This window comes from Lactuca saligna, chromosome 6 (assembly GCF_052625555.1).
Source record: "Lactuca saligna cultivar CGN05327 chromosome 6, ASM5262555v1, whole genome shotgun sequence".
Lineage (NCBI taxonomy): Eukaryota > Viridiplantae > Streptophyta > Magnoliopsida > Asterales > Asteraceae > Lactuca > Lactuca saligna.
Window position 1 is genome coordinate 152,550,758 of NC_136422.1, and position 15,917 is coordinate 152,566,674.

At 37.3% G+C, this 15,917-nt stretch overlaps 1 protein-coding gene across 4 annotated transcripts; it reads left to right on the forward strand.

The window, feature by feature from the left end:
- The first annotated feature begins 929 nt into the window (after nucleotides 1–929).
- Nucleotides 930–9,713, forward strand: LOC145000965 (putative serine/threonine-protein kinase PBL19). 4 transcript variants are annotated; one of them, XM_078960275.1, is made up of 12 exons: nucleotides 930–1,349; nucleotides 1,469–1,686; nucleotides 2,708–2,851; nucleotides 2,946–3,106; nucleotides 3,192–3,366; nucleotides 3,444–3,541; nucleotides 3,656–3,758; nucleotides 3,836–3,944; nucleotides 7,167–7,823; nucleotides 8,143–8,409; nucleotides 8,506–8,625; nucleotides 9,112–9,713. In XM_078960275.1, the coding sequence occupies exons 9-12, from the start codon at nucleotides 7,479–7,481 to the stop codon at nucleotides 9,496–9,498; spliced, it is 1,119 nt and encodes a 372-aa protein (XP_078816401.1). In that variant the 5' UTR covers nucleotides 930–1,349; nucleotides 1,469–1,686; nucleotides 2,708–2,851; nucleotides 2,946–3,106; nucleotides 3,192–3,366; nucleotides 3,444–3,541; nucleotides 3,656–3,758; nucleotides 3,836–3,944; nucleotides 7,167–7,478; the 3' UTR covers nucleotides 9,499–9,713. The 4 variants fall into 4 exon arrangements, 2 of the variants coding, with proteins under 2 accessions (XP_078816401.1, XP_078816400.1); XM_078960274.1 differs by having other exon boundaries at nucleotides 3,656–3,752; XR_013661436.1 differs by lacking the exons at nucleotides 7,167–7,823; nucleotides 8,143–8,409; nucleotides 8,506–8,625; nucleotides 9,112–9,713 and adding an exon at nucleotides 4,359–4,507 and having other exon boundaries at nucleotides 3,656–3,752.
- The last annotated feature ends 6,204 nt before the right edge of the window (nucleotides 9,714–15,917 follow it).

Here is a 15,917-nt window from a genome sequence, read left to right on the forward strand (position 1 = left end):
AAAATGTTATAACATTTTTTCCTATATAGTCTAATTATATGAATTATTATTGTTTTAAAGATACAAACACAATATGAATTCAAATGACTATTATATTTGGATAAAAGAAAATTTAATGCTATGTCCACCCTGTTAATTGATAATTGTTTATCTACGAGTCAGTTTTGCTTGATTTTTTTTATATTTAACATATTTTATAAAAATATTTTTTATAAAGTATCATTTTTTATTTCACATAACCAAAAGATTTTCTTATTAATTGTTGTTAGTACTCTATAACAAATGTAGGTTATCTTCGACAACATTTAACATCGTCAAATAACTCTACATATGTTGCCGGTGACAATAAAAAGGTGAATCCAAAGATTTCATGTGTTACTTTATGATTGATAAAAACTATCTACAATATGTCAAAACTTTTTTTATTAGTATATATTTAATTACCTACTTATTCGTCGTTTGTTTGTATTTATTTCGAAAATTTACTTTAAAAAATAGTTAATGTTTGCATCTTAAGTTTTAGCATATATATATATATATATATATATATATATATATATATATATATATAATATTTAAGTATTTTTCAATTAGTATATACTGAATTATTTGTTTTATTCATTATATCCATTATATTTAGGGAAAATGACGTATATGCCCTATAATGTTTCTAGGGTTTACTCATTCAGTCTCTAATGTTATTTATGTACCTTTTAAGGGAACAAAATTGGTTGTGTTAGGTCTAAAATGTCCTTTTTGAGAGAATGAAGGGGTAACCCGGTTACCCCTTATGACAACTCACGGTTACCCCTTATGACAACTCACGTATTTTTACATTTTAATAATTAAAAATAATAAGAGGGACCCACAACACACTCTCTCTCTAATGCACGATGTGTTGTTTTGCTCTTTAGTATCCTCTGATATAGATATAGCAGTTGCAGACATGAAAGAACCAATCAACCCACCAAAATCATCAACACCCAAAGCTTTCTTTCTCTCTCTCTAATTCTCCTCTCTCTTTTCTACCTCATCTTTCTCTCTCTACAATCCATACACCCCAAATCCAGCCACCGTACAATCACCATCAACGGACTCAAAATCCGACCCGAATACACCTCATACGACATCCACATCCACCACCAGCTTCACAAAACCACCAACCCAAAACTCCGAAAAATATGGACCTCCAGGGATTGGGACTGAAAGATTCGGGTTTTCACCCAATTTTTTCTCCAATTAAAACAAGAAAAACTGCTCGCAAATTCATCAAAGGCGCTTTGTGTTGGAGCTCGAGTTGGGCAGGAAGTGGAGGCTTTGAAACGAGTCGGAGTTAATGATTCATTCAGGTTGGATCTTGTACCCTACCCGCCTATTGTGACCAAGGGTGATTTTCATCATCAACCGTTTGATGATAAGACTTTTGACTTTGAGTTTTCGAATGTGTTTAACCATGCTCTATATCCAGATAAATTCGTTGGAGAGATTGAACGGACGTTGAAGCCTTGTGGAATCTGTGTGCTATCAAAATAGAAGGAGGCTTGCTTCAACTGGCCATGACGGTGGTTTGGTGGTGATTGGATCAGCCTGCCATCAAAATAGAAGGAAGATGAGAGGATGGGTTGAAGAAGGCAACAACTTTGGTTGTTTCTGGGTTTTTCTGGTGTGTTTGTGTGTGAGAGAGAGGTGGGTCCCAAGTTTTGTCTACGTGTGCTCTAAACCGGCTAAAACAAATAAAGGGGACTAAAAGATAAGGTTGCCACAAGTTGGTTCCCTCATAAAACCACGAAAAAACTTAAATGACTAAAAGGGTCAACCTTAGAAACTTCATAGGGCGTATGTGTCATTTTCCCTTATATTTACATAAAAAGCATTTACTACAAAAATTCATTTATTCAAAATCATATAACAAGAGAATTGTATTATAATAAAATTGTATTACAAAAGCATTTATTCATCTCAGGGTAATTGAATCATTTACTACAAAATTCATTATTGTCATATAAGAAGAGAATTGTATTTTTCGAAAGAGTGGAACATTTGAATGCAAAACATCTTACTTTGTTACAAAAAATGTATTAGCAGCAGAGTAGTACTTTGGCATCCGGCCATTTCAAGTTTTTCCTTAGTACCTTTGAATTGCTAGTTAACATTTCATCTTTATTGGGGTTTCTTGTGAACTCTTAATCTTTATTTTGAAATACAAAAAAGCCCCTACAATTTCTTTTACTATCTTATATTTTTTTATCGACATTTATTAGTTTTTATAGTATAATAAAAGATACATTTGAAACAAAGCAAATATGGCCTTTGAAATATATATATGAATTTATTTTTATTTGTTTCAAAACCCTTGATTTCTAAGAAAAATCATATTTACGTTACTTTGTATTTTAGCCGGTTGAAATCATAACTTTCAACCATTTTCACAATTCTCTAAATATTATTAAAAGAGAAACTTGATGACATCACTTTCAATAATCAGAACCATTCATTGTATTTTCTTGATTAATTTCAACCCTTAGATCTTTTTGCATTATTCTGATGATGTCATCCTAAAGAAAAATAAATCACTATTGATTGAACGCATTCCAAATTTGCTTGATTAATTTCAACCCTTAGTATCAAGTTTTTTATTTTTTATTTTATGATATGTTATATCTTGATATTTCCAACATTTGTGCATAAACTTTTACATGGACTAAAGTTATGACAATAAGAGAAGGGCCTTCTGCAAGATTTTCAATGGCTGGAAGCACTTTACATCCACAACATGGAGGTGCTCTTATATTCATAGGTGGATGCAATAAGAAACTTGAAGAACTTGATGACATGTTCTACCTATTCACAGGTTTAATTTAATCAATCCTTGAAGTGAATTTCACAATGAATCAATTACCTTACATTACTGATTATACATTTATGCTAACTGATTTTGATTTTAGGGATTGTAACTGAAAACAGAAGAGATGAAAGAAAACTGGAGAAGTTATCTTTGAGAAAACAGTTGAGATTGAGAAGTTAAGAACATCAAGGTTTGACTTTGACTCCAGTGTGCGATACCGATACCCAATGGAAATGCCAAGTCATATCCAGTTTCCACCAAGTATGAGTTTTTTTTGTTTTTTTTTTTTTTTTAATTTTGACTTTTTCTGATTATGTGTTGACATTTTGACTTTTTTGATTTGCAGATAGACAGAATGTGTATTTGAATGAGTATCATAATCCACAAGGGAAGAGAACATTTCAAGCAAAAGTAACAAAAAAACATTACAAATTGTTATACAATTGAGACAGTTATAGATGGGAAGCCGAAGTTTTATTCTCAAACAACATCAAGAAAACAATTGTTGATGATTTAAGAAGGTTGTAAATCTCTTTAATAAACCTATATTTGATGACTTAATAATAAAATTTGATTTTTTTTAAAAAAAAAATATTAGGAAAAGAGATGCAGTTGAGAGTGTAAAAAAGGGAATTGAGCATGATACCACAAAAAGTCCTGAACCTGAACATCATACACATTTCTCCACCTCATGAGGTTATTTTTGTAATTCTAATAATTATTTCTTTAATTTGTATGTTTAACATAATAAATTAATTACTCAAAGTGTATGTATGAGATATGATCTTGTTTTGTGCAACTAATATGCAGGTTGCAGGAGGGGTAAAATCATCTTTAGAAGTTAACAAACTGAATCCATCAACAACAGCTGAAGACACTGCCAATTCAATTCCAAATCCAAACCTTGGTCATTGTATTTTACAATTTTATAATTTTATAATTTGTGATGTTCTTACAAGCTTAAATTAATGATGGTTGAATTTATTGCAGATGGTGAATCTCAGCCCTTGACTGGTGAAGAACATGGTCAACAAATATGAAGTATGAATGATTCTCATTTCTTCTCATCCTCAAATCCATCAAGTCTTGTTTATATAAGGTAAGGTTAGTTTAGACTTTTCACACAAACCACTACTATATTCACTTTTTATGTAACTTGCAGTCAAAAGTACTGATATTTGTAACTTTTTTGATGCTTATAAATAGATATCCACATCATTATAGAACTACAAATTTCTTTACGCTTTATTCATTGAATTGAATGGTGTTGATTTATTAGTTTTAAGGGGTATATACATTTTGGGGAAAAAAATACCAAAGTTTATCATTTTTTATAAACCAAATTAATCGCATTTATTAATCCAGGAGTTAAAATTGCTTAATTTCTGCAACTTGTTTCTACCTCTACTTGAGTAGCTTCTGATTTGTGGGTGATTGCTGGAGTTGTTAACGAGTGATTGATGATAATAGTAAATAAACAAACAACTAAATCAAGTCACTAATTTGCTTGCAGACTCCATTCCATCTTTATTACCAATGGAGTAGCATCATAACATCAACAATGTAGTAGGAAGGACAGTTTATTTTTTTACTCTCTTGTGACAACACCACTTAATAAGTTTTAATTCTTTTATCCACTTCATTAGCTGTCAAACTTTTTACCAAAAATGTTATCCGTTTTTTTTTTCTTTTTCGTCTCAATGCTTAACTGTTATAAAATTGGATTCCTTGGCGCTATTAATTTTGATTTATGTAGTAGATTTTTCAGTGTCTTGAGCTCTTTTATGTTAAATTGTAAAATGCATGTGCCTATTTTACTAAACTAATTACATTAGTATATCATTTACATAAACACATATCAAAGCTAGGCTATCATGTACGTAGTACACAAACAAATAAACCCTTAAAGAATTTGAGTTACATCAGGAATCGAGACAAAATGACTTTGAGCAATTGTTGGCAAACGATTTGCCCCTTTTTATATCTAAATCAAATGGTCACATAGATATGATGCACCTTGATGGAATACTCGAGTCCAAAGTATTGGAAATGAGTGTACGTGCTTTGAAGATTCATTTATACCAAAAAATCATCATCAAAATGTGAAAAATTAATTACCCCATATGGTTGGTTTGTAGTTTAATTCAAAGTGATTTGTGAATCGTTAGGATATTCGTTGAATTAAGAGTTCATTAAAGAATACCCAAGTTCCAAGACAAAAGAAAATGACCTTGAATATTCTCTGTGATTTCATTTTTAACTGTGAAGAATGATGATGAGACGTAAGATCTAAATTTGTACATTTTTGTTCTTTTATTTTACTTTTTATACCGTATAATTGAAGTTATTAGACGTGTGCTTGCAATTCAGGTTCTTTCACTTGACATAAATTAAGAAACAACTATAGCACACATATTTTTTAGTTCAACTCACGCTAAAGTCTACACATGCCATGTTGTCGATTATATGATGGGTAAATTTGAGGCAACTGTAATTGCTAATAAACATAAACTACTTATTTTGATATGTTTTAATTTTTAAATTTAGTTTTGGAACATCTTTTATGATTATTTGACATTTTGATTTATGTTTTATACGATGTGTTAAAAACAAACTTATAACAATTTCATGTTTTTTCAAAATCAGTTTTAACCAAGATATAACCAGTTTTTTTTTTTTTTTTTTTTTTTTTTTTTTTTTTTTTTTTACAAAAACATATTAAACTAGATTTAAGACAATTTAGAAGGATTATCAAGCTCAAGAAGTGTGATATTGTTTCTCATGCTATATTAGAAGCAATCCAACTGTTCTTAGCACAAGGTTTGAACATTGAACTTCCCTATGAAATTTTGTATCCCAATTATTACGCTCCCATCATGGGGAGCAATGTCGATCACATTAGATGATATGATACTAATATCACCAGCATTCATGTACTATTTAGTCTGATCATTGACTAACTTAAATGATATAAACTCAAGTATAAATGAAAATGTTTTGAAAATTGAATTTTCCTTTTACAGTATTACACATTCAAACACTCGAGAATTTGTGTTATGTATTAAACCATCAACCGATTTTGACTACTTAACGATAAGGCCAAAGGGTGTGGCTACGACAGAGGCCACACCACCCCCGCTACATCATCACAAACACCGCCCCTCCACCACGGTAGGGGTGTGGTGGAGGCCACACTATGGTACCCTAAGGGAGCGTTCATTTCTTTCAATTTTCATTCCAATTGACCGTTGAACGATTAGAATTAAAAAAAAATGTTTCTTTTTCTTTCCTTTTTAACCTTTTAGCAATCCTATTTAAACCTCAAACCTTTACTCTTTTTTTTTTTTTTTTTTTTTTTTTTTTTTTTTTTTTTTTTTAATTAATCTTTCTACTACATTTCCAATCAAAAAAAATTAAAAAATGTCATCGTTCGATTCTTCTGAAGACTTTGCTGTTAAGTTTGATGTTGTTGTCGCAACTGCTAAATTGGCGGAGTAAACGTATGAAGCTGCATGGAGTAGCATAGTCGGAAGTGCTGAACGGAGAACTCGAAGATATATTTATAGAAATTATGAAGAAAATAAACCAACGCTTGATACAAGACTACTTTCAAAAGACAGCTACTTTTCAAGGGTACTATTTCCGAAGGCGTGCAGAATGTTCAAACCTTTGTGCGAACGTATAGTTGAAGATCTAACGAGGGTGTATTTTTTCCAACAACATCCTGATGCTAAAGGTACACTCAGTTTCACTCATTTACAAAAATGCACAGTTGCACTTCGTCAATTAGAATATAGCATCATGTCTGATGCGTTGGACGAGAGTTTTAAGATGTCCGCTAGGATTGCACGAGATAATCTCCATTATTATTGAAAAACTATTATTCAGCTTTATGGGCCAAAATATTTATATAAGCCTATACGTAATGGCATCATCAAATTGCATTCTCATCATGCTAACGTATATGAATTTCCTGGAATGTTAGGAAATTTAGATTGTCTACATTGGACATGAGAAAATTGCCTTACATCACACCATAGTCAATGCAATTTTCCCGAGGTGATCATGGTCATCCAACGATCATACTTGAAGCAGTGACATCATAAGAACTGTGTATTTGGCAATTCTTTTTGGTTCTCTTGGTTCGCTTAACAACATTAACGTTCTTAATCGTTCACATATATTTAATCGTTCTTAATCGTTCCCTTATGGAATATCTGTAGACGTTTCTATGTTTTTTTATGCAGTCATAATCTAGTTATCTTAATAGATTACGTTTTAAATATATGACTATTGATCAAAATGGTTTATGAAACTGTAGTATCTCAAAAGGGAGGAACATCTGAAAGCAAAACATGTTACGTTGTTACCAGAAATGGGTAGTTTGGCATATATCCATATGAAGTTTCCTTTGAATTGTTCATAAAATTCCGTATGAAGATTTGAAATCAAAGCTATTTCACTCCCGTTCTCATCATCATCCACATCTTTGTTCTCAACATACAAAGAAGCCACACCATTCTATCATCTTCTTCCCCACCTGGCTCCGTTGCTAATTAATCTTTCTGATATCCCCTAATTTCATCCCAGTTTTCTCACTTCACCGTTTAGGGTTCTTGGCTTCTTCCCAAAGATGAAGTGTTTCAGTATTTTCAGTTCCAGAACCAAAAGAAAAGGGAAATCATCACCGGAGCTCCAGGAGCAAAACCCATCAACCAAACCACCGACAAGATTAGTAAATTCCACTGGTTCAATCACTTCACCACTATTGTACAAAGAAGAAGGACATGTTTTGAGGAAGTTCTCGTTTTCAGAGCTCAAAAATGCTACTAATAATTTTAACAGATCGCTATGGATAAAAAATGGTCAATTCGGAAATGTGTATAAAGGGTTTATTCAACCTGTTAAACCTGCTGATGATCAAGGTGCACATCTCTTGTTGGTGGCCATCACAAAACTTTACAATCATTCCATGCAGGTCTTCCATTAAAATTCTCAAAAATATTTTCTTTAATAATTATTTGATTAATCTTTCTGATACGTTAGGGATGTGGGAATCCATTGTTTAGTTATAAATTTAGTTGTATTACATGCATCTTATCGGTCAATTCTTAACATCATGAATTTAGAGCCCATATATATACTGGCTTCTCAACTTCAAGATTTATAACACACTTGCTTAAACTTTGTAGTTAGATCAAGATCAGAGTGTTGGGAACAACAACAAAAACAAAGCTATTTTATTGGAGTATAAATCCAACATTTTACGTAAAAAAGTATTGTTTTGTGATGTGCAGGAGCATAAAGAATGGCTATCAGGAGTTGAGTTTCTTGGTGTTGTGGAACACCCTAACCTTGTAAAGCTATTGGGATACTGTTTAGTAGACGATGAAAAAGAGAGACAAAGTCAAAGACTATTAGTTTACGAGTATATGCCAAACAAAAGCTTAAATTATCATCTCTTTAACACAGCATCGCCACCAATTCCATGGATGAAAAGGCTACAAATCCTCCTTGGTTCAGCCCAGGGTCTCGCCTATCTCCATGAGGGTTTAGAGACCCAGGTATACATATGTTTTACAAAATGTTTTCCTAATTGTTCAAAGTAACTATTTTATGACATATTAATTAAACTATACACTAATGTTTTTGTGATTAAGGTGCTATTTGGTGACTTCAACTCGGGGGATGTGTTGTTGGATGAGAATTTCAACCCAAAACTTTCAGATTTTGGGCTTGAGAGAGGACAAGTACGCAACCTGTCGTACGTACGTACAGTGGTGAGTGTTTCAAATCATATGTCTATCATATGGCTAAATGACTAAACCCTTAGGTAGTATTTCTTAATATGGAATATTCAGAAAAGAAATGCAATGATCATTTCCATTTTTGTTTTACCAATGGATCTAACATGTTCCATTTTGTTGATTTCATTAATGAGGTAGTGGGTGTTTATTTTTTTTATACACTTAACTTTTGTTATTTTCACTTAATTAAAAATTTATTTTTTAAAATCTACTACAAAGAGTATTATTTTTAATTTTATTTAGATTTAAACTAGGTTTGGTTATATTTATTTTCAGTTTTGTAAATATAAAGTTCTATAATGACTTTTTGATTTTATGATTTTATGATTTTGTATTTCCATCTGTTCTAACCATGCCAATCATGATTATGAAATATAATGACTTATTAATTCTATAACCATATCGTTTTAGTTCATCCAACTGTATGATTATTCTAATTTGCTTTGGTTTCCACTCCAGTCTTTTTATGCTTCCCCGGAATACGTGCACTGTGGTCATCTAAAGTCAAATAGCGATTCATGGAGTTTTGGAATTGTACTTTACGAGGTTTTATCGGGCAGAAGGGTTATTGATAGAAACCTTCCACAATCTCAACAAATGCTTACCAACTGGGTGAAACAGTTCCCAGCCGATAGCAAGATATTCTGGAAGATGATTGATCCACGTCTAGCAGATAATCAATATTCTCTTAGTGGGGCCCGAAAAGTTGCAAAATTGGCTGACAGTTGCATGCGAAATAATCCGGAAGATCGACCAACGATGAATGAGATAGTTGATGTGTTACATGAGTCAATTAGAGACTCGGAAGATGAACGCCAGAATCCGTTACCAGAGTCGTCTACATGAATATCCTAAGATGGCGTTTTGTTTGTCGAATTTTGGCGTTCCTAGCTAGGTTTGGTTTCTAAAAGCGTAGGAAATTAAATTCCATTAAAATGCATATATAAAATACCTCATCCGGTTGATTCTCATTAAAAAACTAATGTCGAATGCTCCTTTAATTTGCTGCATAGCTTTCTCTCTCGATGATTGTTCCCTTAACTTGTTGTATTATATCAATTCGTGATGTTAATTTTAGAACTTTTATTATAATTCTGTAGATTGTACCATGCATATTTAATATTGTATGGCGGATAATTTAATGAGATGCTAATAATTACCAAAGGGCATTTGATTTATCGGTAAAAAGTGACTCTTTCAGACTCTCATGGGTTCAAGTCTCTCGTAAGTGGTATTTAGGAGAATGTTAACTAATTTGAAAAAAAGATGAGCGACAATTCAAAAATCATCACAATTATTTGAAAGCCTATAAGTGCTTGTAACTAGATTTATAAAAGTTTACATATAGGCCTATATGTTATTCCATGCATAAAATGATCAACTCGTTCCATACTCTTGTTCATGTTGTACAGATTTATGCTCATGAAGATTTGTATTTCAACTTTTTGTTCAAAGATATTTTTAAACAAGAAAATGTCAAAGAAGAAGTAGAATCTTGAGTAAAAAATTGGGGTCATTATTCCAATCTAGATTGGTTCTGGGGTTCCTCTCCTTCGTCGATATTTAATAAGTAACTATTGAGATGGCCTGTACATTGTCACGGGTCTATTAATCTTATATTTTCGACATTATGTATGTAATTGTCTCTTACGTAAGGTCTCTTTCTATAATTTTTGTGAAATATGGGAACCATGTTTGTAAATTTCATATTAGGTGTAACGACTCAATTTCACGTCCAAAATTTTCGTTTTTAAATCAATACTTTGGAAAACATTTGTAAATAAAACATTGTCTGATCAAGCCATTTCATAACATACATCGTGTCTGAAACCAAAATATGAAAACAACAAAATATCATAGTACATATCCCAGAACAAGTTTGTAAAGCGGAGACAGTGTATGTGTATGATGTGCCGCTACCGCGCCGACTCCTTCCCCTTTGATGAAGAGGTACCTGAAACCAAAACTGAAAACTGTAAGCACGAAGATTAGTGAGTTCCCCCATCGTACCACATAACATACATATATTGTCAGGCATATCTGGGTGCTCGACCTACCCCTTTGGTCATCTCGACCGGATGCTGACTAGCATATCTGGGTGCTGGTCTCCCCTTCGGTCCTCTCGACCGGATACTGGGGACTATCTCCCCTACTGTCCCTAGCACATAGCATCATATCATACTAGCACGTAGACATATCAGGTAGTAGAAAACCTAGATGAATATCACACAGACAATCATCTAATCATACAACTCCTACTAATGGGCCGACATTGTGGTCGTAGACCCACCGCTACTGGAAGGTAACTCACCTCGAAGTAGCTGATGATCTGCGCGAGAACTAACTATCTGCTGCTGTTGCTCCGGAAATCCTCCAGCTATAATTCCCACAAACACTCAATCAAACCCTACTAACTATCCTTGGGGTAAAATGACCATCTTACCCCCGACCAAGTCAAAGTCAAAGTCAACTACCACTTGACCTGACTCGCCAAGTTGGCTCGCCAACTCGCCGAGTCCTTATCCTTCCATTTGTCCTTATACCAATCTCTACTCGTTGAGTTGTATGAACAACTCGTCGAGTTCATCTTCAACTGATAAACAGGTCCTGTCTTTGACTCGGCGATTTGTATGAACAACTCCTCGAATTCATCTTCATCCATATGAAGATTGCCTTGGACTCGCCGAGTCCCATAAATATCCCAAACAATGGCTTAGTCCAGAACATTCGGTCACTCCCCGAGACTCCCTAAAACCTTTCCATACTCAACTAGGTCCTTTTGACCCTTAACTGATTTGGGACTTAATCTTGGACTCGCCGAGTCCAAGGATGGACTTGCCGAGTCTGTCGCATATTCTCACTAGATCTTTGATTTCTGATGTACAACTCTTGATCATAGGATAGATCTATGCTCCTAGGACCGTTCTAGCACGTAAAGTTACAACCTTTACGTGCTTGCATGGGACTTTAAGCTCAAAAGGTCCTAAAACAATCCCTTAAGTTGCATGGAGCCTTTCTTGGGTGAAAGAGCACCCCCTTTCTGCTTTGTGACCTCTCAAGGGTCCTCGATCCGTACCCTCATCCCCAACCATGCTTGCATTCATGGTTGGCTAGCTAAAATGGCTCATAAAGCCCTAAAACTACACAAAATGGGATCTAGCATTTGGAAGAACAAGGTACAAACTTTTTACCTTGAATGGGCTGCAAATGATGCATAAATTCGGATCCCCTTTAGTCCTTTCTTTCTCCTTCAAGCTTCTCTTGGATCACAAGAACACCAAACTCACTTCAAATGCTCTAGTTTGCTTCAACAACGGCTAGGGTTTGCTATGGGGGTCCTCTAGGAGTAAATGGGACGAAGGAGGCCGGGTTAAAGTGTTTAAATAGGATGCAAACCTTCATATTAAGGTTTTTGTCCAGACAGGGTCTACTCGCCGAGTCCGGGAACCGACTCGCCGAGTCTACAGCTTAGACCCTGCGTCTTATCCCGCTTCTACTCAGCGATTTGGTCCTTCAACTCGTCGAGTCCAAGGCCAAAAATGCAAATATTTAAAGAGTTAATTAAAAAGAATACGTACCAAGAACCAAGTGCTACAAATCTCCTCCCACTTATTTTATACTTCATCCTCGAAGTCTGTTGCTCGTTCCTGAAATAGCTCGGGGTAGTGCTCCATCATCTCTTCCACCGGCTCCGAAGTCCACTCCGATCCCTTCCGGTGCTGCCATTGCACCTTCACGAGCTCCACCCTCTTGTTCCTCAAATCCTTCGACTTCCGGTCGAGGATTGCCACTGGCCTCTGAATGTAATTTAGGTTGTCATCAACCTGAATATCCTATAGGGGTACCACCGACGAGTCATCTACCAGGCACTTCCGCAGCTAGGAGACATGGAAAGTGTTGTGGATCTGACTGAGTTCGGCTGGCAGATCCAGCTTGTACGCTACCTTTCCCACCCAGGCTACAACCCTGAATGGTCCAATGTACCTTGGGCCCAACTTGCCCCGCTTCCTGAATCGGATGATACCTTTCCAAGGAGACACCTTCAGAAGAACCATATCCCCGACCTGGAACTCTAGGTCTGAACGGCGCTTGTCGGCATAACTTTTCTGCCGAATCTGTGCAGTCTGAATCCTACTCCGAACCTGTTGAATCCTCTCGGTCGTCTTGAGCACCACTTTGGTGCTCCCCATGACCCTCTGGCCAACTTCACCCTAACATATCGGGGTCCTGCACCTCCTCCCGTACAACATCTTGAAGGGAGGACGGTCAATACTCGTGTGGTAGATGTTGTTGTATGAGAACTCAGCCAAAGGGAGATAAGTATCCCAGCTACCACCGAAGTCTAGCACACACGCCCGTAACATATCCTCCAGAGTTTAGATGGTCCGCTCAATCTGACCATCCGTCTGCGGGTGAAAAGCATTGCTAAAATGCAGACGAGTACCCAGCTCGTCATGGAACTTCTTCCCAAACCTGGAGTTAAACCGTACATCTCTGTCTGAAATCACAGAGACTGTCACTCCGTGCCATGCCACCACCTCTCGAATGTAGATATCGGCCAACCTTTCTGCTGAAATACTCTCCTGGATCGGTATGAAGTGGGCGCTCTTGGTCAACCGATCCATGATGACCCATATAGAATCCACTCCCCATTCGGTTCTGGGAAGCTTGGTGATAAAATCCATCGTGATGTCCTCCCATTTCCACAGCAGAATATCCAACGGCTGCATCTTACCATGTGGCCTCTGGTGCTCGGCCTTGACCTTCCTGCAGGTCAAGCACCGCTCAACGTACCAAGCTACATCCCGTTTCATGCAAGGCCACTAATAGTCTAGATGAAGATCTCTATACATATCCGTCGCCCCGGGATGAATGGAGAATCGAGATTTGTGTGCCTCCTCCATCAGAACTTGGCGCACACCCCCGAGATATGGCACCCACACCCTGCGGTGTAGTGTCAATAACCCTCGGCTATCAAAATCGAAGGAGGAAACCTGACCCACTATACACTCGCTCTTCCGATGTTCCTTCTTCATAGCCTCCTGCTGAGCCTCCCAAATATTCTCTAACAACGGAGTCACCACTGTCATCTTCATGCATACGCCTCTGATCGGCATTGCCTTGCGGCTTAGTGCATCGGCCACCACATTGGCCTTCCCTGGGTGATAAAGGATCTCAGAATCATAATCCTTCACCATGTCCAACCACCGATGCTGCCTCATGTTAAGATTCGGCTGATCCATGAGGTACCTCAAACTCTTGTGGTCCGTGTAAATGGTACACCGGACTCCATAGAGGTAATGCCGCCAAATCTTGAGGGCGAAGACAACCGCCCCCAACTGTAAATCGTATGTCGGGTAGTTCGCCTCGTGAGGCTTCAGTTGCCTCGAAGCATAAGCAATGTGTAGCACCTGGTTCCTGGTATGTAAATCTTATTTGAGTGTTTTCCATTTTTAGCCTTGGACTCGGCGAGTCATAGGTCCGACTCGCCGAGTAGAGTCGGGACCCGGGAAACGTTTTAAGTTGGCGACTCGGCGAGTCCATATCCTGGACTCGGCGAGTCACCGTTGTTGGATGAAACCCTAGGTTTCAAGGGTTTACACCCTATTTAAACTCTCATTCCGCCCCAATCTCGCCCCCATTCACCCTCAGAGCCCTATACCTTGTTCAAGAGTTGTTTCTTTGTGTGTTTGAAGCATTTGGTGTGCTCTCTTGAAGTTTTGGAGTGGGAAAAGAGTAGATCAAGAAGAAGACAAGGAGATCAAGCATCTTTGAGCTTTCTCAGTGTGTTCCCTAAGGTATGACTCGATTTTCCCTTTGTCTTCATGCTTATAGTCCCTTATAGCTCCATTAAAGTCTTTCTTGAACCATTTCCAAGCTTGTGTATGTTTGGGGGTTCGTAATAAGTTGAGTAACCTCTAGATCTAGGCGTGGTTAAGCTCCAGGAGCTCAGATCTACTACCTTTATGGACCCATGTTGCGTGAAAACCTTAGATCTACTCTTTTGGTGCATTTTGAACCCTAAAACCCTCATGGATGGATATTTACACGTAAAGTTGGAAACTTTACGTGTTATTCATGCTCTAGGAGCCCAGATCTATGAATGGCATGGACTGGATTCGAGCAAAATCGTGTTTATGGCTCTTGCATGAAGAAGACTCGGTGAGTCGCTCATCTGACTCGGCGAGTCTAGTCGCGAGTCTCCGAGATTGTCCCCTTTTAGGTGTGTCGAGTTGTGTAGTGAGTCCAGGGTGGACTCGGTGAGTTGGAAGCCAAAACTCACCCATAATGGAACTTGGTGAGTCGATGCCCAGACTCAGCGAGTTCAAGGCAATCTCCTTAGATCAAGAACAGACTCGGCGAGTTGTTCATACAACTCGGCGAGTCACAGTATAAATTATTCATCGGGTGAAGATGAACTCGACGAGTTGTTCATACAACTCGGCGAGTAAGATGAAGGACTTGAACATCAGTTTGGAAGGAGAACTCGTCGAGTAAACGCCTAACTCAACGAGTAGAAGCAGAATCCAGGTCAGTCGTTTGGACAGGGACTCGGCGAGTTGGTGAGCCAACTCGGCAAGTCGGGTCAACTGAAAGTTGACTCTGATTTTGACTTAGGGCGTGATCAGAGGTAAAATGGTCATTTTACCCAAAGGGCAGTTAGCAGTTTTTGACTAAGTGTTTGGTGGGAATTACAGCTGGAGGATTTCCGGAGGAATAGCAGCAGACAGACTATTACCACATAGATCAGCAGCTACGAGGTGAGTTACCTTCCAGTAGCGGTGGGTCTAAGGCCACAATGTCGGCCCATCGATAGGAGATGTGTGATTAGATGATTGTCTTTGTGATATTCATCTAGGGTTTCTACTACCTGTGTTATGTTTATGTGTTAGTGACAGTAGGGGGAGATAGTCCCACAGAACACCGGTCGATAGGGCCGAAGGGGCGGTCATGCCCAACCATGCTAGATAGACTATGGGATATATCTGCTATGTGGTAGTAGTAGGGGGTGAAATAGTCCCCAGTATCCGGTCGAGAGGACCGAAGGGGAGGCCAGAACCCAGATTTACTAGGCAGTATCCGATCGAGAGGACCGAAGGGGAGCCCAGCACCCAGATATGTTAGGCAGTATCCGGTCGAGAGGACCGAAGGGGTAGGTCGGGCACCCAGATATGCCTGACAATTTATGTGTGTTATGTGATTGTATGGTATATGGTACAATAGGGGAACTCACTAAGCTTTGTGCTTACAGTTTACAGTTTTGG